The sequence below is a fragment of the Pan troglodytes genome, chromosome 20 (assembly GCF_028858775.2).
Source record: "Pan troglodytes isolate AG18354 chromosome 20, NHGRI_mPanTro3-v2.0_pri, whole genome shotgun sequence".
NCBI lineage: Eukaryota > Metazoa > Chordata > Mammalia > Primates > Hominidae > Pan > Pan troglodytes.
In genome coordinates this window covers 59,587,920-59,607,830 of record NC_072418.2, presented here as the reverse complement: position 1 = coordinate 59,607,830, position 19,911 = coordinate 59,587,920, and the positions used below count along the sequence as shown (strand labels likewise).

General features: G+C 46.6%; 1 protein-coding gene across 2 annotated transcripts; it reads right to left on the bottom strand.

The window, feature by feature from the left end:
• Window positions 1-5,356: 5,356 nt before the first annotated feature.
• On the bottom strand, window positions 5,357-19,500 carry SMIM17 (small integral membrane protein 17). 2 transcript variants are annotated; one of them, XM_016936942.3, is made up of 4 exons: window positions 19,444-19,500; window positions 16,787-17,055; window positions 14,969-15,045; window positions 5,357-7,516 (listed from the first exon to the last, which is right to left on the bottom strand). In XM_016936942.3, exons 2-4 carry the CDS (start codon window positions 16,953-16,955, stop codon window positions 7,406-7,408), a joined length of 357 nt encoding a protein of 118 aa, XP_016792431.1. In that variant the 5' UTR covers window positions 16,956-17,055; window positions 19,444-19,500; the 3' UTR covers window positions 5,357-7,405. The 2 variants fall into 2 exon arrangements, with proteins under 2 accessions (XP_016792431.1, XP_016792432.1); XM_016936943.3 differs by having other exon boundaries at window positions 16,787-17,048; window positions 19,444-19,493.
• Between the last annotated feature and the right edge of the window lie 411 nt (window positions 19,501-19,911).

The following is a 19,911-nucleotide window of genomic DNA, read 5'->3' as shown; positions in this document are numbered from 1 at the left end:
TAGTGCTTAGAGAAAATGAGCAGGAGAAATCTAGAGCTGAAAGTTATTCTAGAAGAAGGGAGTGCTTCTCCTCTACAAAAGATTTTTAGAGTGGGCCTAGTCTTTTTTTCAGTATGAGGAAACACCTACCCATCTCCACCATTTTTCCCCCTAACTCAAAGACCTGACTTTAATGCTTGTATCAGTCAGCTCTTGCTGTGTAACAAACCATCCAGCCCTCATTTATCCATTTACTATTTCTCATGCATCTGGAGGTCAGCTGCTGGTTCTGTTGGTCTGGACCTGGACCAGGAAGGCTCAGCTGGGCCAATTTGATCTTCTTCTCCTGACTCACATCTCACCTGGGTGTGTTCTCAGGGAGGTGGCAGGAGTCTGAGAGGGAGTGGACACACAGGCATGCTTTCAAGTCTCTGATATTGTCACATTTGCATCTAGTCCCACAGGCCAAAGCAAGCCTCCTAGCCAAGCCTAGGATCAGCACAGGAAGAGCCTTCCTAAGCATGTGGTCCCAGGGAAGGGTGAAAAGTAGGAGTTATGAATGTAATCCACCTACTACAATGTTGAATTAAAGTTATAATCTCATAACTTCACATGACTATAATCATTGGAAAATTATTTTATGGTGGAATACACTCATGTAGTCCACAATTTATAAAGTTAAATAAAAAAACTGTTCTTACTCCTGTGTCTCCCAGCTACCAAGTCCCCCTCACTAGAAGCAAATGCTTACTATATGTAAGCATATATATGAATATTTATATGCATAGAATATTCTGGAAAGATATATAGTACACCTTTCTTCACAAATGGTAGCATATGATATGCAGAATTTTCTTCTTTTTTTTTTTTTTTGAGACGGAGTCTTGCTCTGTTGCCCAGGCTCTTTAGGGCCAGGGACCAAGCAGTTGGTTCTTCCCTTGGCTCCTGACTGACCACCCAGGCCTCAGCACACAGTAGGTCCTCAAGAATTGTCAGTGACAGTATGAAGAGTTATACATCCCCAGCACCAGCCCCGGAGTCATTCAGGGACAAGGACCACACATTTAGTTTCTCCTTATCCCCCTCACCCCCGACATCCCCCAGCCCAGGCCGAGCACACAGTAGGTCCTCAGGAGAGGCCAAGTAAATGGATGAACAGGTGAACATCCTCAGCACCAGCCCTGGAGCCCACAGGTTCAGGGACCATGCATTCTAGTTTCTTCCTGTGACCCAAACTTTGCTCAGCCCTGGTCTCAGCACACAGTAGGTCCTCAAGAAAAGCTGAGTGACCGAATGAGTAAGTTGAACATCCCAGCACCAGCCCTAGAGCTATTCAGAATCAGGGACCACAGAGACCCGAACTTCGCCCAGTCCAGGCCTCGACACACAGTACGGGCTCAGACAGTGCCGGGTGAAAGGATGAATGCGTGAAATGCTACCCTAGTTTACAGACATGGGGCACAGTTTATCACCCAAGAGAGCAGCAGAAAGAGCTGGGTCAAACCTGCTCTGTGGGGAACTGGCAGGGCTGCGGGCGTGGTAGTGGGCATGGTCGGCGTCGGTCCTCCGAACCCTTCCGCCAGGACGTCGAGGAGACCCCGCCCAGTCGGAGTGCGCAGGTGCAGGGGGCTTGGCGCCTCTCCAGTGCGCAGGCGTCGGGCTGCATCCACCGGTGAGAGAGTTTCCCGCGGAGCAGGGACGCCCATGGGCGGCGCCGCTGGAAAGTGCCTTGGGTGTGGGCAGATTGGTCTGCCGTGAGCGCCTGTTCAGTGGCAGAGCAGCAATAGGGAGGGGTGATGAGAATTTGCCATGAACCCCTCCTGCTGTAGAAAGAGAAAAGCACCCGGGAGGTTAGAGTCCTCTGAGTCCGTGGAGGAAAAATTATCCAAAATATTTCTGAGCTTCTGAAATGTAAGGATTGACAGATAAGGTAAAGAGGAAATGGACCTAGGATTCTGTGAACCCTCAAAGCACTGGATGCCGAAGCTGCCCTCTGGTGGCAGCGTGCAGCCTTCTCATTAATCCCTCCCAAACCTTCTCGCGGGTAATCGGGCTATTTCACTATGAGAATTACTAACCACAGGCCACATGACTGGCCCAAGGGGTGGTCCACTTAATCCCTGTGATTTTACTTTATTTTATTTATTTATTTGAGATGAAGTTTCACTCTTTTTGCCCAGGCTGGAGTGCACTGGCTCGATCTCAGCTCACTGCCTCCCGGATTCAAGTGATTCTCCTGCCTCAGCCTCCCGAGTAGCTGGCATTACAGGCACACGCCACCACGCCCGGCTAATTTTGTATTTTTAGTAGAGACGGGGTTTCCCCATGTTGGCCAGGCTGGTCTCGAACACCTGACCTCAGGTGATCCACCTGCCTCGGCCTCCCAAAGTTCTGGGATTACAGACGTGAGCCACTGCGCCCGGCCTAATCCCTGTGATTTTAGATTTGCCGTATTTACCAACTTCTAGTACTTATTTCCCCCTACGCAGTGTTCCCTAGATACTATATTCAAATACCACCCTGGTCCAACCTGCCCTGTTAAAGGAAGAGACAGAGTGGCCAGGCGCGGTGGCTCACGCCTATAATCCCAGCACTTTGGGAGGCTGAGGTGGGCAGATCACAAGGTCAGGAGATCGAGATCATCCTGGCTAACACGGTGAAACCCCGTGTCTACTAAAAATACAAAAAATTAGCCGGGCGTGGTGACGGGTGCCTATAGTCCCAGCTATTCAGGAGGCTGAGGCAGGAGAATGGCGAGAACCCAGGAGGCGGAGCTTGCAGTGAGCCGAGATCGCGCCACTGTACTCCAGCCTGGGCGACAGAGCGAGATGCTGTCTCAAAAAAAAAAAAAAAAAAAGCCAGGAAGAGACGGAGGAGCTTCAAGAGCATGGGGGTGGGGTCGTGTGGAGGTGCCACAAGCTGGTACGGATGTGTGAGGAGTTCCGGGGAGGCACAACCTGAACTCCACAGCCCTCTCCTCCCCCCATTCCATCTTCACAGTTCCTCCAGGGAGAACCACCCAAGGGGCAGGAATGGCCATTGAGGACGCTAGACTGGAACTGCATTGACCCATTACTTGTCAGGTCATGATACAATCTGTGAAGACGAGTAGAGCGGGACCTGCGCAGAGAGGTGCTACTTGAGGGTGGTCGGGGAAGGCTTCTGTGAGGAAGTGACATTTGAGACCTGAAGGAGATGAGGGAGCCATGGGAGCTTCTGGGGAAAGAGCATTCCGCGGAGCAGGAACAGTGCAAAAGTCCTGAAGTATGCATGATAGGCGAGTTTGAGAAACAGCAAGGAGGCCAGTGTGGCTGCGTGGGAGGGAGCAAGATAAGGAGGAGGGAAGAGAAGCCACTTGGAATAGGGCTGGATGGCATTGTGAAGACTTTGGCTTTACCTGAAATGGGAGGATTATGAATGGTCCTAATTGTGTTATTGTTATTATTATTGTTGTTGTTGTTGTTGTTGTTGTTGTTGTTGTTTTAGAAACAAGGTCTCTCTCTGTTGTGCAGACTGGAGTGCAGTGACACAGTTGTAGCTCACAGTAACCTCGAACTTCTGGGCCCAAGCGACCCTTTTGCCTCAGCCTCCACAGTAGCTGGGACTACAGGGGCACACAACTATGCCTGGCTAATATTTTTATTTTTATTTTTATTTTTGTAGAGACAGGGTCTCACTATGTTGCCCAATCTGGTTGATTATGTTTTAATGGGATCTATCCAGCTGTCGGGTAGAGAATGGAACGTCAGTGGCTTGAGTGGATACTTCTGTCATCAATGAAATTAGGTCCCTGGCATACTGTAGAGCTAATTAGCAGACCATTGCTAATGTGATTTATATTACTGATAGTATCATGATTCTTTCTTCTTTTCTTTTCTTTTTTCTTTCTTTCTTTCTTTCTTTCTTCTTTCTTCTTTTTTTTTTTTTTTTTTTTTTTTTTTTTTTTTGAGACAGTCTTGCTCTGTTGACCAGGCTGGAGTGCAGTGGTATGGCACAATCTCTGCTGCTCACTGCAACCTCCACCTCCCGACCTCCCGGGTTCAGGTGATTCTTCTGCATCAGCCTCCTAAGTAGCTGGGATTACAGGTGCCCACCACACCTAGCTAATTTCTTTGTATTTTAGTAGAGACAGGGTTTCACTATGCTGGCCAGGCTGGTCTCGCACTCCTGACCTCAAGTGAGCTGCCCACCTTGGCTTCCCAAAGTGTTGGGATTATAGGTGTGAGCCACCATGCCCGGCCATGATTATTTTCAATATTCCACAAAATCAATCAAGACCTGTGGCACTGTCTGAGCTAATCAGAGCCCAGTTAGCCCCCCAACATCATCATCCCCTACTTTTCGTTTTTGGGTGCTTTTTTTTTTTTTTTTTTTGAGACAAGGTCTCACTCTTTCACCCAGGCTGGAGTGCAGTGGCCCGATCATGGCTGTCTGCAGTCTCAGCCTCCTGGGCTCAAGCAGTCCTCTTGCCTCAGTTTCCCTGAGTAGCTGGGACTACAGGTGCATGCCACCATGCCTGACAATTTTTATTACTATTATTTTTTGTAGAGACAGGGTCTGACTGTGTTGCCCAGGCTGGTCTCAAACTCCTAACCTCAAGTGATCTTCCTGCCTTGGCCTCCCTCCTGGGATTACAGGCATGAGCTACCATGCCCGGCCCATCCCCTGTTGACTGGACACCTAAGACAGTCTCCACACTTATCTCCCTGCTTCCGCCTTTGACCTGCTGCAGTCCATTCTCCATCCTTTACTTGGGCAGTCGGTTTATGTCTCAGGGCCTTTGCAGTTGCTGCTCTCTCTCCCCTAATTTCAGGACTCTTGTCCCCAAGGCAGAACAAGGATGCGAGTTGCAGGTGTGCGTGATGGGAATCTGCCAGGTCTCCCACCTTGCCGTGTGGAAGAGATGATCACAGGGTCCATGATAGCTGTCTCCAGCCATGTAGAAGGAAGAGAGGGAGGTGAGGAGAGGAAAAGCCCCAGTGATATTTTTAGGTCCCCCAGAACCAGCTGTAAATAAAGCCAATTTTATCCTAAACTTTGGTGTAACATGAACGAATAATAATAATAATTATTATTATTATTTTGCTTAAGCTCATTTGAATTGAGCTTCTCTTATTTCCAGTAGAATCTCAAAAAATGTAATAGTTAAGGCCTGTTTTCCTTTCTTTTAAGGGCTGGTTGCTTGTTGCAGGCAATCAGCCTGAGAGAGGAATGGAGAGATAATCCATACTTTTCCCTGTTAATTTCTCTAAAGAACCTCATATACATAGAAGAGCACAGGATGATAATATCAACCAGTATTAGACAAGGTAAAATTTAAGGCAACGGATTAAATTGACTGAAAACAATCATTTTATATTTAACAAAGGATTCAGAATCAGGTTTTAATTAACATTTATTGAGTGCCTACTATCTGCCAGCCATTGTCATATGGTGTTTTACATATATTATTTAATTAACAAGGACATAACAATGCTGCACTTATATGCCTCGAATTACACAGCTGTTGAGTACATAAAGCAAAGATTATAAAAATTTATTAGCAAAAACAATTGTACTAACAAAGTTTCACATAACCTTATTGGTTTTTAATGAATATAATAGGCCAAAATTAGATAACACATGAATCTGAACAATATAATTGACGATACTGAGTTAACTAACAGGCACATAAAGTTTTCAGTTCTACAGACAGAGAAGATATCTTCATCTTAAATGTTCGTGAAACAATTACAAAAAATGGACATGTTCTAGGCCACACTAAAAGCTTTTTAAAAAGTTTTGGAAGCAGATGTGTTATAGGCCACATTCTGTGTTCACAGTGCAGTAAAACAAGAAAACAAAACTATTTTTAAACAAAAAATAAACCAAATCACTGAGTTTCAAAGCACTCTTTAGAAACACTACAATGTAATATTTAGACACACTACAATGTAATTTTTAGACAACATAAACAAAAATGAATAATCAAATGTTAAGATGTGGCCAACGCTATATCCAGAAGTACATTTGTGTTAATAAGTATGCTATTATAGAAAATATAAAGAGAATATAAATCAAGTATTCAGTATAAAAACTGAGACAAAGAAGAAAAACAATAAAAAATAAATGCAATACATATCAAAGAAAAACAAATTACAAATAAAAGAAATAATGGATATAAATGAATCCTAATGCTGGTTCTTTGGAAAAACAATAGTAAGCTAGATAAACCTTTGACAAATCTAATAATGAGTAAACCACAAACAGCAGTTTACAGGATACAGGGGATAGAACAAAATAAAGAGAAATTTTTAATTATAAAACATTATGCATAATTAAGCTAATAATATGAAAAAGCTCTATGGAATGAAGAATTTTCTAGAGGATAAAAGAACTCTGGGCTGGGCACGGTGGCTCACACCTGTAATCCCAGCACTTTGGGAGGCCAAGGCGGGCGGATCACGAGGTCAGGAGATCGAGACCATCCTGGCTAACACGGTGAAACCCCGTCTCTACTAAAAATACAAAAAATTAGCTGGGCATGGTGGTGGGCGCCTGTAGTCCCAGCTACTTGGGAGGCTGAGGCAGGAGAATGGCATGAACCCTCTGCTTACAGTGAGTCGAGATCGTGCCACTGCACTCCAGACTGGGTGACAGAGTGAGACTTGGTCTCAAAAAAAAAAAAAAAAAAAAAAAACCTCTGTAATTCTCCAAAATAAATGCAAGAGGTAAAAAGTATTAATAAACTGATAACATTGTAAAGAACTAAGAAAGCTGCCCAAGAATTAGCTGAAACGTTCTCTCCATGACTCTATGACCTGGTTATAACAATGAATTCATTTAAAGTGTCAAGGGACTGATACTTCCTAAGCTACAGAAACTATTTAAAAGCATAGAAAGGGTAAAAGTTACCCAAGTCTTTCTATGATGCAAGCTTAACCATGATACCAAAACTTCACAAAGATAGCACCAATCTCACATGTGAAGATAGAGGCAAGAATCCTACATAAAATATCAATAAATATAATCTAGTGTATGAAAAGACTGGTGCACCAAAACCTTAAGAATGCAAAGTTGGTTTGATGTTAGGAAATGTACCAGATTTCATTGATCTTCAGTTGCACATTTTTTCATCTTCTCAAAGTCAGGAGATATCTTCCAGTTGGTGGCATCTTAACTGGCATCTTAACGATTAATTAGCACTTTTCTTTCTCCGTGGTATACAAAATAATGTTTTACAATCAATGATGTCTTCATTTCATGGAAATAAAGTGTGTGCAAACTCACACCAAAAATTTTTTTTAAATCATCTCAAAGGATGTTTGAAAGGCATTTGAAAATATTCAACACCTATTCCTGATTTTTAACTAGCACAATTCCTTAACATGACATAGGGCATCTATTTCATTAAATTAAACTTTTAAAACAACAGCCACCATTATAGTTAAATGTGAAACATCATAGGCATCCCCGTTAAAACCAGGAACAAAAAAAGCACGCACACTACCAAGACTATGGTTGTTTGTTGTGGAGCTTTTGACCACTCCACAAAGCCCTGAAACAGAAAAAAGGAAAAGGATAAATATTGGAAAGGAAGGGGCCACCATTGTTACTTGCAGGAAAATAGACTTATATGATCAGAAATGAAATGTCATATCAAGAGAAAAGCTGTTTGAATTTAAAACGGTACAACTGAGTAGATATAAGATAAACAAAAGAATGTAACATAACTATACTCTCTCAGAGGAAATGTTCGAATAATGGGATGACAATTTCAAAATCTCACTGGTATATTAAATCTCAGTTTTAACATACCATCTATGCTCTAATGACCCCACCCCCTCAAGAGATATGTGTGTGCTTGCATATGTATGTGTATTTGTTGACCCAACTATATATCTCACTGCCTATTTGCCATCTCCAGTTGGATATCTGATGGACATCTTAAACTTCACATGTCCCCAAACAAATATTGTAATGTCCCCCACAAAAAAAAAGCTCCTCATGCAGTTTTCCTCCCATTACCCCTTCAGGCCCCTCCAGACCTCCAATTGTTGTATCCTTGACTCTCTTTCTGACACCACCCACATTCAAGACATCAGCAAGTACTGTTGGCTTTATCTTCAAAACATTCAGAATCTGACCATTTCCCTTCCCTTCACTACCACCACCCTGGCTAAAGCCACTGTCATCTATCTTGTACTCTTGATACAGAATTTTGTTTCTTATCTTGATAATCCCACCCAATTTCTTGCCCATGGGCCAGTCAGAGTGCTCCTTCTAACGCTGACGTCATTGCTTGCCTTTCTCACTCTGTTCCAGCCACAGTCACTTCCAAGCCTTTGTAGTTATGAGTTCTTCTTCCTGGAATGCCCTTCCTCCAGATACCCTTAACCCTGCACTATGCATGCCCCTTGTCTTTTTCTCCATGCTCCTATCACCACCTGACATGCTATGTATGTTTATTGTCTCTTCCTCCAATGACACTGTAAGCACCAAGAGGGCAAACCTTTGCTTTGTTTGCTACTGTATTCCCAGTGCCTGGAACAGGGTATGAACTCTGTAAATATTTGTTGAATGAGTTCATAAATGAAAAAACATACCATGATAAGAGATGAGAAGACAAAATGTTTAACGATGACAATTTTCCAAATTAATGATGAATTTAGTGCAATTGCTATTAAAATATCAAGGAAGTTTGGTGAATGTACAAGACATAATGGATTATCTGGAAAGTTAGGCAATGGTGAACACTGAAAAAAATCCTGTGAAAGAAGAAAAATGGAAGGACACAGACTATGAATTATTAAAGTATATTATAAATCATTGATGGAATTCACATTTCTAATCTTTGAAACAAATTCCTCCCTTTAGCCTGCTGATTCCCTCTGGATGACACCTTATTTCAAATCTTCCTTTACAACCAGATACCTAGGGACAATGACCCACTTAAGCAGTTCCCAAACCTGGTAGAGCACCAAAAGTTGTTGGGAGAATTTTTCGAATATCTTGGGATCCCCTTTGGATTTTCTGGTTCAGTGTATCTGAGGAGAACCAGAGAATGTGAATTTTTATAAAGTTCCTCATAATCCATGCATAAAATTGGGCCGACTGAACAAACGCTCATTGTAGCATTGCCTTCTGTAACAGTGACAGCAATGGGAGCCTAGCAATTCATCACCCAAGGAAATGGGTCTGACACAACTGAGCTAGAGAATATTTGGCAGCAGGAAAAAGTAACTTTGAAATACAATGAAGATAATCAATATATATTAAATGGAAAACTGTCCAGCATGTATTAAGTGAAAATGCCAACTGGAAGAATAACAATTTTGCCATAATTTCCTTTTTTGGAATTAAAAAATATATATGTAGTTTACTACATGACAGTATTTAGATAAAATTCAACAACAAGCAAAACTAATCCATGCAAGTGGAAATCAAGAACTGTAGTTGCTTCCAGGGCTGGGGAGTGAGATGGACCAGAAGGGAAAATAAGAGAATGTTCTAGAATTATGACAGCACTCAATATCTTGATTGGGGTGTTGGTTACACAGATGTACATGTGTAAACACTCTCTGGTTAGTGCATTTTATTGGAAATAATTATACTTCAATTTTGAAAAGCAGAATATAAAGTTAAGAAAATGTAATAAATACAGGTAATCTGAAATCCAATAATTTTACACACATCACACATAATAGACCCATAGATGCCTCACCTAATTTCTCTTTATTTCTGTTTTTCAGGCTGGTGCAGCTCTCCCCTGGAGGCTAGGGGTATTGGCCGCTACTTGTATGGTTTACAGTTTGTAGTTGCTCCTTCTCTTCTGACAAATGCCCTTTGCTAATGAGATCCTCCTTCCTAGAGGATTACCCAGGAGGTTAATTCGCCCCCCAGGGCAGTCCACAGCCAACAATAACTCATATGGGATACAAAAGGCCACTCCACTGACTCAGAGGAGGATAACTCTCTCTCTCTCTCTTTTTTTTTTTGTCTTTTTTTGAGAAGGAGAGTCTCGCTGTATCGCCCAGGCTGGAGGGCAGTGGTGCAATCTCAGCTCACTGCAACCTCTGCCTCCCGGGTTCAAGCAATTCTCTGCCTCAGCCTCCCGAGTAGCTGGGATTACAGGCATCCGCCCCCATGCCCAGCTAATTTTCGTATTTTTAGTACAGACGGGGTTTCACCGTCTTGGCCAGGCTGGTCTTGAACTCCTGACCCCGTAATCCACCCACCTCAGCCTCCCAAAGTGCTAGGATTACGGGTGTGAGCCACTGCACCCAGCCCAGAGGAGGACAACTCTCTATTCACATTCCAGGGTTCCCTTGCGATAAGACGGAGGCTGGACTTCAGTTCTACCAGTATATTTGCCTGGCTCCCTCTCCTCCCCTCTCCAGCTTCCCTCACTCCCCGCTGGGCTTCACCTGAGAGCACAACCCTCAATCAAGCACTGGCACACAAATCTCAATTCAGTCTCAGTATATAGGGAAACATGTCTGGCAGGATATATACAAGGATATATACAGCAACTTTTTTTTTTTTTTTTTTTGGCAGAGTCTCACTCTCTCTCCCAGGCTGGAGTGCAGTGGCACAATCTCAGCTCATTGCAACCTCTGCTTCCCAGGTTCAAGCGATTCTCCTGCCTCAGTCTCCTGAGTAGCTGGGATTACAGGCATGCGCCACCATGCCCAGCTATTTGTATTTTTAGTAGAAATGGGGTTTTGCCATGTTATGCAGGCTGATCTCGAACTCATGACCTTAAGCGATCCACCTGACTCTGCCTCCCAAAGTGCTGCGATTACAGACGTGAGCCACTGCGCCCAGCCAGCGTAAAACATTCTGTTGAAGTGGAATGTAGAAAGGGGAGATTGCACACATCCTAGGTGTACAGCCTGAGGCACCTTCAGAAGGTGAACACACCATGTAACTAGCACCCCAAACAGGAAGCAGATCATTATCAACCCCGAAATCCCCCCACCTCAAAGGTAACCACTACCCCAACTTCTCACACTATGGATGAATTTGGCCTGTTACAGCAACTTTTACCAGGAGTTATTTCTGGGCATTGATCTTTTTAAAATCTCATGCACTTAGATAAGATTTGCAGCTGTTACATATGCTTGCATTTTATGGAACGGTAATGATGGGACCATTTTCCCCTGCTTGCTTTCTTTTGGGCCCACAGACTGGGAACTTCTGCCCTCCCGGAAAGTAACTCTTTTTCTTTCTTCCACTTCTTCACTCACTCCTCTCCACAGGAGGTATAGTGACTAGGAGAACAGGGAGAGAGAGGCCTTCATCTCTGCCCCAAGCCCCAAACAGGCAGGACACCTAGTGGTTAAGAGACATGCTGGGTACAAATCCTAGCTCTGCCATTTACACGTTGCATGACAAGGGAAAGTCACATAACCTCTCTGTGCCTTAGTTTTCCCATCTGTAAAATGGGATAACAGGTCCTACATCAAGGACTGATAAGAGGACCAAGTAAATTAAGGTAAGTAGAGCACAAAGTCCAGCTCCTGGCCCATAATGAGGCTGTAACTGTCATCAAAGGTCTCTGGTTCCAGACAGCCCGCTCCTCTTTCTTTTTTGAAAGAGGGTGGTTGTCTGCAGGAAGGAGGGTCTGTCCATGCAGAAAACTGGCCCAGGGCCTGCCAATGAGAGGCCCTCCCCTATCAGCCCCCTGGTGTGTGCTCCATCAATGCTGGCTCAAGGAATTACAACTGGGCTAATGAGCAAGTGAATGAATGATGTCACAGAGGCCTCTCCCAAGCAGCATGTCTAAAATCAACCTTGTCATTTCTTCCAAACTGCCTCCTTGATCCCTATGCTGGAGGCTAGAACCTCCCTCTACCCTGTCCCCACATCAGAATTCACGTGTTGCCCCTGGGCTTGTCCCTTTCCTTCACCTTTCACGTCCCACAGGTCTGGAAATGTCATCAGGTCCCCAACTCAACACGTCCTGGGTCCCATTCGCTCCTATCCTCCCCTCCAAGCCCAAACTCTATGCTAGCTCTGCTACCCACTCATTGTGGGACCTGAAGGAAGCCATTTGGTTCCTCTCTGCCTCAGTTTCCTCATCTGTAGAGGAGGAAACCATGCTAACAATCTCACAAGGCTCATGAGTTATGAGAGTTAATGAGTGTTCAGTTACTAGATGTGTTATAATAAGATGAGCTTAGAATAGCATCAAGCTGGCTGGGCGTCGTGGCTCATGCCTGTAATCCCAGCACTTTCGGAGGCCGAGGTGGGCAGATCACGAGGTCAAGAGATCAAGACCATCTTGGCCAACATGGTGGAACCCCATTTCTACTAAAAATACAAGAATTAGCTGGGCATGGTGGTGTGCGCCTGTAGTCCTAGCTACTCAGGAGGCTGAGGCAGGAGAATCACTTGAACAGAGGAGGCAGAGGTTGCAGTGAGCAGTGAGCCAAGATAGTGCCACTGCACTCCAGCCTGGTGACAGAGCGAGATTCCATCTCAAAAAAATAAAAAATAAAAAGAATAGCATGAAGCTTGTAACATGCACAAGGAAAGTGGCAACTCTTCTCTGTTTCATTTCTACCTTTTTTTCCCTAACTACACATTTCTGACTTGCTCCTTTGCCCCTCTAAACTCTAACCCCAGCCACATCCAACCCACCTTCCTTCCACATGGGCTCCCAGAGTGATTCTGTAAGTCCCCGAACCCCTTCGATGGCTCCCACTGCCTGCAAAACACATCCAACCTCCTCGGTGTGGGACTTAGCAGTGAGAGGAGTCCTGCTAAAGGCCAAATCAGAACGTGACCCTCCTCTGTCCAGAACTCGCCTATGGCTCCCACCCCACTCAGAGTAAAACTCACATTTCACCATGGCCCATGAGACGCTACATCATCCACCCCATCGCCCCCATGACCTCACCTCCTAGTCCTCCCTCCCACCCTCCAGCCACACTGACCACCACGCCTCTTGGTGTTCCCCAAATGTACCAGGCACATCTGTACCTCAGGGCCTTTGCACTTGCTGTGTCCTCTGCATAGAGCCCGCTCTCCCTAGACATCTGCCAGTCTCACTCCCCACCTCCTTCAGGTCCTCACTCAATAGCTCCCTCTCAGTGGGGACTTTCCTAGACACGCTTCTTAAAACAGCAACCCCAAGCCCCAACTCCTACTCCCAAACCCCCTTCCTGCTTCATTTTTCTCCATAGCAGCTATCACCACTCAGCCCAATTCATATTTTAGCTGCTTATTTCAATTGTCATCTGTCTACCTCGGTGACTGTGAGCTCCATGAAGGCAGGGACCATTTCTGTCTCACTATTGTACACTCTGTGCATTGAACACTGCTTGGCACTGAGTAGGTGCTCAAGAAATAGACGTGCAATGATTGAATGATGTCATCCCAGCCATATTTTTACCCAAACCTCCCACTGCTCTGCCCTTAACTTCAGTGTCCCTGAAACGTACCTTGCTATACCAACTTGCCTGTGCACATGTTGTTCCCTTCCCTGCTATGCCTATGGAATTCTTACTATTCCAAAAACCCCAGGTGTGGTGTGTCCTCCTCTCTGGGATATCCAAGAATAAACCTCCTGGCATGCAGTTAACTTCTTCCTTTGGGCCACTCCACTGTGCCCAGCACTTATTTCTGCACTATCATGGTTTGTTGGCCAGTTTGTTTCCCTCGCCCTCATCCCTGCACCACGAGCCAATAAATCCATTTTCTGGCTTGAGGCAGCCAGAGTTACATTCCTGACATGATTGGGAGATGGATGGGACTCTCATGTGCTCACTGAGAGTGATTATGTGATTTTTCTCATGTATGAGATGAATGTATAAATGAAAGAACCACTGGTTTTCTTATATTGATATCTTATTCCTCAAAAAAGAAAACATTAGGTTTTTGAGTGAAAGAAATGTGTTTGATAATTGTCTTTGGTTTTACTTGTAGTATCTGGATTAAAACTCAGTAGATGATTAGTGGATGGATAAATGGAATAGTGGGTGGATGGGTGAATGGATTGGTAGGTGGTCTTATGACTGGGTGTGTGAATAGATACAGATGGATGAATGAATGTGTGGGCATATGGGTGGATGCATACTAGCCATATCCTCACCACAGCCAACAGGTAGTAGAGGAATGAATAGGTGGGTGGACAGTTGAGTGGATAGGGGATGGATATGTAGGTGGGTGGACTGAACAGATGGATTGATGGCATCTGAATAAAAGGGTGAATGAGTATGTATATGGATAACTGGATATATGGATGGAGGAATGGGTGGATGGATGGATGGATGGATGGCATGGGTATATGGATGCATAAGGGATGAAAGGTTGGGTAAATGAATGAGTGGACAGATGAATAGTTGGTGGATGTTCAATGGGTAGATGAATGAATGGACAGGTGAATGGAAAGGTGAGAGGGTGGGTGGAAGGGAGGGTTTATGGGTGGATGGAAAAGTGGATAGACAGCTGAGGTATAGGGATGGGTTGATGCATGGATGGATGGATGGATGGATGGATGGATGGATGGATGGATAAGTGGATAAACAGATGAAGTATAGGGATGGATGGATGGATGGATGGATGGATGGATGGATGGATGGATGGAATGGGTATACAAGTGAGTAGGTGAATAAAAGTTTAGGTGGATGAATGAGTGGACAGATGAGTGAATGGCTAGTAGATGTTTGAGAGGTGGATGAATGAATGGATGAGTGATTGGAAAGGTAAGAGGGTGGATGGAAGGGAGGGTTGATGAATAAGTGGACAGAAGATGAAGTACAGAGGTGGATGCATGGGTAGATGGATTTATGAAGGAAGTGTTGGAGGGTACATGTGAACTGAGTTACACACACCACATGGAGACCCTCCAGTCTGTGTCTGATCACCATAGAGATCAGACACAAGAGATCTCTTGAGATTTTTATGGGGCAGGTAAATTCCAAGCTGAGAATGCAAATGTGACAAAGTGCTGAGATCTACAGAGTGGGACATTTGTGGAAAAAGAACAAACCCCCCAGTGTACCTGGGAGCCCTCTGATTCGTCATCTTCCTCCACCGAGCTCCACTCCTGGGAAAGCCCAGTCTCTTGAGAAGACAGGTCTGGGTGAGGGTGGGAGTGGAGGAAAAAGGAGCCATGAGTGAGTGGCCAGATGGCAGGAGTGGGCTCTTCCCACTGGCATCTTGTCCCTTTTCTAGTAATAGCCTCCTCTTTCTCTCTCTCTCTCTCTCTCTCTCTCTTTCTCTCTCTCTCACCCTCCTTCTCTCTCTCTCTCTCTCTCACACACACACACACAAACACACAACCCCACACACACACAAACACACATATGCCTATGTGATGATTCATATGGGGCTGAGAGAATGAAAGACCTGAATTCTGTTCTATAACTACCTAGAAAACTTCAACTGGGTCACCTGATGTGCCCTGCCACTTGAGTCTTCAGTCCCTTACCTGTCCAGTAGATAAAAGAGTTCCTTCTCTACAGGCCCCCGGCAGAAACTGAGTGAAGGAGCAGAAGAAAAAGCCACAGAAGTAAACCAGGATGATGGAGGCTTCCCCAGCTTCCAAAGAACAGACACTAGTGGGGACATGTCCCCATAGTCAGAACCTTAGCGTCCTTCTCATCCCTAAGCTGAATAGACTGGGCAAATCCTGGCATTTTCCACTCTTTCTGCACCTTAGCCCCAGCCAGGAGCTCCAAGCCTCACTAGCAGAGCTGGCCTCTGTTATCCACTCCTTCTGTCCCAGCCCTGCTCATCCCCTGAGGAAAAAGACAGTGCCTAGTAGTTGGTATAAGGTTCAGCCCCTTTCTGCTATGGGGTGCCATTGAGATGTCGGCAAATGGCACCACCCTTTATCCATCTGTTTGGGCCAAAACCCTAAAAGTCATCATGATACCTCTCCTTTCCTCCCCTTCTCCACATCCATCAGCAAGAACTGATTCCTTCTCCCAAAGATGTCCCAAATCTCTCCACTTACCTCACCTCTGTCTTGGACAGTTGCAGGAATCTCCTAACTGGCCTCCCACCTTCCATTCTTGACTTCCTAGCCCTACAATCCATTCTCACATGCAGTGAGACTCAGGGTTTCTCAAACTTGGCACTATCGGCATTTGGAGCTGCACCATTCTTTCTGTGGGGGGAGGGTCCGTCCTGTGCATGGTAGGACGTTTATCAGCATCACTACTGGCTTCTCCCCACCAGATAACAGCAGCATCTCCACAGTTAGGATAATCCTAAATGTTTCCAGACACTGCCAAAAATCGTCTGGGGAGGAGAAGTGGGGTATAAGACCACGCCCAGTTGAAATCCACTGAGTTAGAGGAATATTTTTGAAATGCAAATGAGATCATGTGTTTTTCCTCTTCAAATCTTCCAGTGCTTGAAAATTGGGGAATTCCCTCTCTTGCCATCCCTGAGAACCCTGCAAGCACCCCCATGAGGATAACCCTGAAAAATCCTGCTGGAGACACATGGCCTGTCCTCAGCACCACCAAGCCAGCCAACAGCCAGCACCAGCAGACATGGGGGTAAAGCCGTCTGAGATCGACCAGTGGCCTCACCAGCTCTCTGAGGCTGCACAGACAAGCACAGGCAGGAAAAGTGTCCCCTGAAGCCAGGTCAAACTTCTGACCCACAGAATCATGAGCTGATAAGTGATTGTTGCTTTAAGCCCCTAAGTTTGGGGATGACTTGTTACACAGCAAAAGCTGACTGACACAGTGCTCCATGAATAGCTGTTGAATGGATGAGTGAAGGAGTGAATGTTTAGTCTTTCCCTAGGCTCTGCCAATTCCTTCCTCTCCACCCACTCACCTCCCAAAGGACCCCTGCCTCTCACCTTTCTCATCACTGTCATGGCTGGAGGCCCCAACCTCCACAGCCTCCCAGTCTTTGGTGCAGGCGGGATGAGGAGGCTTCTCCCAGGCCCGGCTCTCCCGAGGCAGCAGAGTCTTGGTCCTCTCAGGCTCCAGCAGCCCCCGTGTCTGCTCAGGCCTGAGACTCTGCATTGCCCCAGGAGGAGGTGGAGCTTCTGAGACAAGCTTCTCTTTCTCCTCCTGCTCCAGGGTCCTCTCTGGTTCTCCAGGCACAAGATTCAGAACCTGAGGACTGATGGACATTTCATCATTCAGTGAATCATTACAGAGGGCCAGCAGGGGCTAGGCACGACTGTAAGCATTAGAAATACAGCAGTAATCAAGTGGAGATTCCTGCCCTCCTGGGGCTTACATTCTAGTAGGGAGACAAAGAGACAGGCAGGGAACAAATAAAGCACACAGCAGGTCAAACGGTAGAGGGTGCTCTGGAGACAAAGCTGGAAAGGGAGTGATTGTCATGGGCAGGCACATGCAGACACACACACTCACATACTCCCATATACACACATACAAACATAAACACATCCACACATACACACACATAGACACACAGTCACATACACACACACCAACACAAACACAAACACACACACATCCACATTCACACACACTCACATAGACTAACACACACACACTCATACACACAGTCACACACACTCACATTCATACTCACACACATACGCACTCACATACTCATATACACACCTACAGCCACACATGGTTCTCCAGTCTGCACATTTGTATATAACAAATGGGATAGGAAACGACATGAATTAATAAATAAATCAGCCAGGCGAGGTGGCTCACACCTGTAATCCTAGCACTTTGGGAGACCAAGGTGGGAGGGTTGCTTGAGCCCAGGAGTTTGAGGCCAGCCTGAGTGAGACCCAGTCTTTACAAAAATGTTTAAAAATTAGCCAGGTGTGGTGTCACGAGCCTGTAGTCTCAGATATTGGAAGGATCCTTTGAACCTGGGAGTTCAAGGCTTCAGTGAGCTAGGATCGTGCCACTGCACTCCAGCCTGGGTAAGAGAGAAAGACTCTCTCAAAAATCAATCAATGAGTCAATCAAGAGGACTCTTTTACTGTCACTTTTCTACAAATGAAAATTAAATATAGGTCCAGAGAAATACTTCTCTATTGTAAGGAGCACATGAACAAACGGCAGTGGATATATGGCATGAGGAGAGACGACGGAGGCAGTGGGGCAAGAGAGATGAGGTCTCCTGTCTGAAGAAGCTGCACCATGCAACTCAGCTAATGTCTGCAGAGCAAACGCATGGGACTGGTGTCGCCCATCCTGTGATTTCTCAAAAGAAGACTGGAAATCTATATTTTCAGATGGCATTTTCTACATTTCATGATGTCAATAATTATTTCCAGTGTTTAACAGGAAGACACCTTTAGTCAAATAGCACAAGTTGTGGGGCTGAATTAGACCCTGGGGTTGCCCATTTGCAACCTCAGTGTGGGCCGGGGAGTCTGTTGGGAGTGAGGAGAGGAGGCTGCCTAGACATCTTTCAGGGCAAGAAAATTCCTATGGGACCTTCGTGGGAAAGAGTGTTAGAGAGTACCATTAGGGAGTTCTGATTTGTTTATTGCTTTGGGGTTTTGCTTGGCTTTGTTTTTAATATGAGACATAATTAATCATGGATCTAGGCTGAGGGGAGGGGAAGGCATGAGAAAGGAGAAAATGCAGGCAAGCGGGGTGACAGATGGGAAAGACGACAGCCATCAGGTCAAGGTCAGGAGAAGCTGGATCCGCAGTGAATGGAGGAGGAAGAAGGAAAGGGATGAGACAGAGGTATGGTGGGGGGAGGAGATTCACACCCCACAGCCTCAGTGTTCATGGTGAAATAGCAAACAAGTCATCCCCTGAGAGAATGGAGACGCAGTCACAACAACGACAACCAGCAACCACAGTAAAAGCAATAAAAATACCGGCAGTGTTTCCCGGAGCCCAGAACTCTCCTTGTGCCCAGCCCTGCTGAGCCCTGCGAATCCCTTTTCTCACATAAAGGTGGCCATACTTCTCGCTACAGATACTATTAGGTTTCCATTTAACAGAAAGGGAAGTCCCCTGATCAAAGCCACACAGCTCAGAAGAGTGGGGGCGGGGCTGCTGCACCTGTTTGCTGAGAGCCTGCGCTCCCACCGTTGCAGGGTGGTCCACAGGGGCCCAGGCGGACACACAACGCGAACACGCACAGGTGCACACTCGGGCAGGTGCGCTGAACACCCCAGGGGGAGCGAACATCGACACCAAGCCCCAGCGAGACGAGCGCACGTGCCCGTGCCGCCCCACGAGGGTACACAGGTCTGTGCTCCCCTCCTCACGAGGAGGCTGGAATTCACCTGCAACCCCCAAGCCAGGACACAGACCGCCGCTGCGGAGAAACAGACCCGACCCCGACAGACCCCGGTCCTCTCCCACCGGACGGGCTTGGAGACGCCCTCTCCCCGGACCCTATCCCTGGAGCTGTTCTGCCCCTCACCCTCGCCCAGGCACACACACCCTCTGCGCATCCATACTCGCGCGCGCATCCCCGGATCGCCGCCCGCGCCCCCAGCCCCTTTTCTCCGCCTCCTTCCCGCCCGCGGGGGTCCCTCGAAGGACTCACCCTCCCCAACCGGACCCTGTCTGGGCTCTGCAGAGCTGGCGCCGCACTGACTGCGGCTGCGCAGACGCGGAGGCTGCGGGGGGGGGGTGGGGGGAGGTGGGAGGTGGGAGGTGGGAGGTGGGGGAATTGGGGAGCGTGGGCGTCCTCCTCCCCTCCTCCACCCCCGGGAAGCCTGCACCTGGAGGGGCGTGGGGAAGGGAGTGGATGGGCCGCAGAGGCGGGGTACCCGCGGCGTGGTTGCAGGGGGGTGTGGTACCGAGCTGGTCCATCCCTAGCTGATGAGCACGTAGGTTATGTTCGAGGTACCCTGCGACAGACGCCCCAAGGCCAGCGGCTTTGCGTACGCCCCCCGTGGTTCTCCAGTCTGCAAACCGGGAGTCCGGGGTGGGCGGAAGGGAGAAGGAGCTGGGGCAGGGGGTGGCAGCCCGGGGACCCTGAGGCCCGACCGCCTGGGGCAGCGGCTGGCTT

Excerpts from the sequence above, each read along its gene's own strand:
- SMIM17 (XM_016936942.3), bottom strand. The coding sequence starts at position 16,955 with ATGCAGAGTCTCAGGCCTGAGCAGACACGGGGGCTGCTGGAGCCTGAG. Across the intron at positions 15,046-16,786 it reads CCATGACAGTGATGAGAAAG|ACCTGTCTTCTCAAGAGACT; the intron begins GTGAGAGGCAGG and ends ACCCTCACCCAG. Across the intron at positions 7,517-14,968 it reads ACGAATCAGAGGGCTCCCAG|GGCTTTGTGGAGTGGTCAAA; the intron begins GTACACTGGGGG and ends TTTCTGTTTCAG.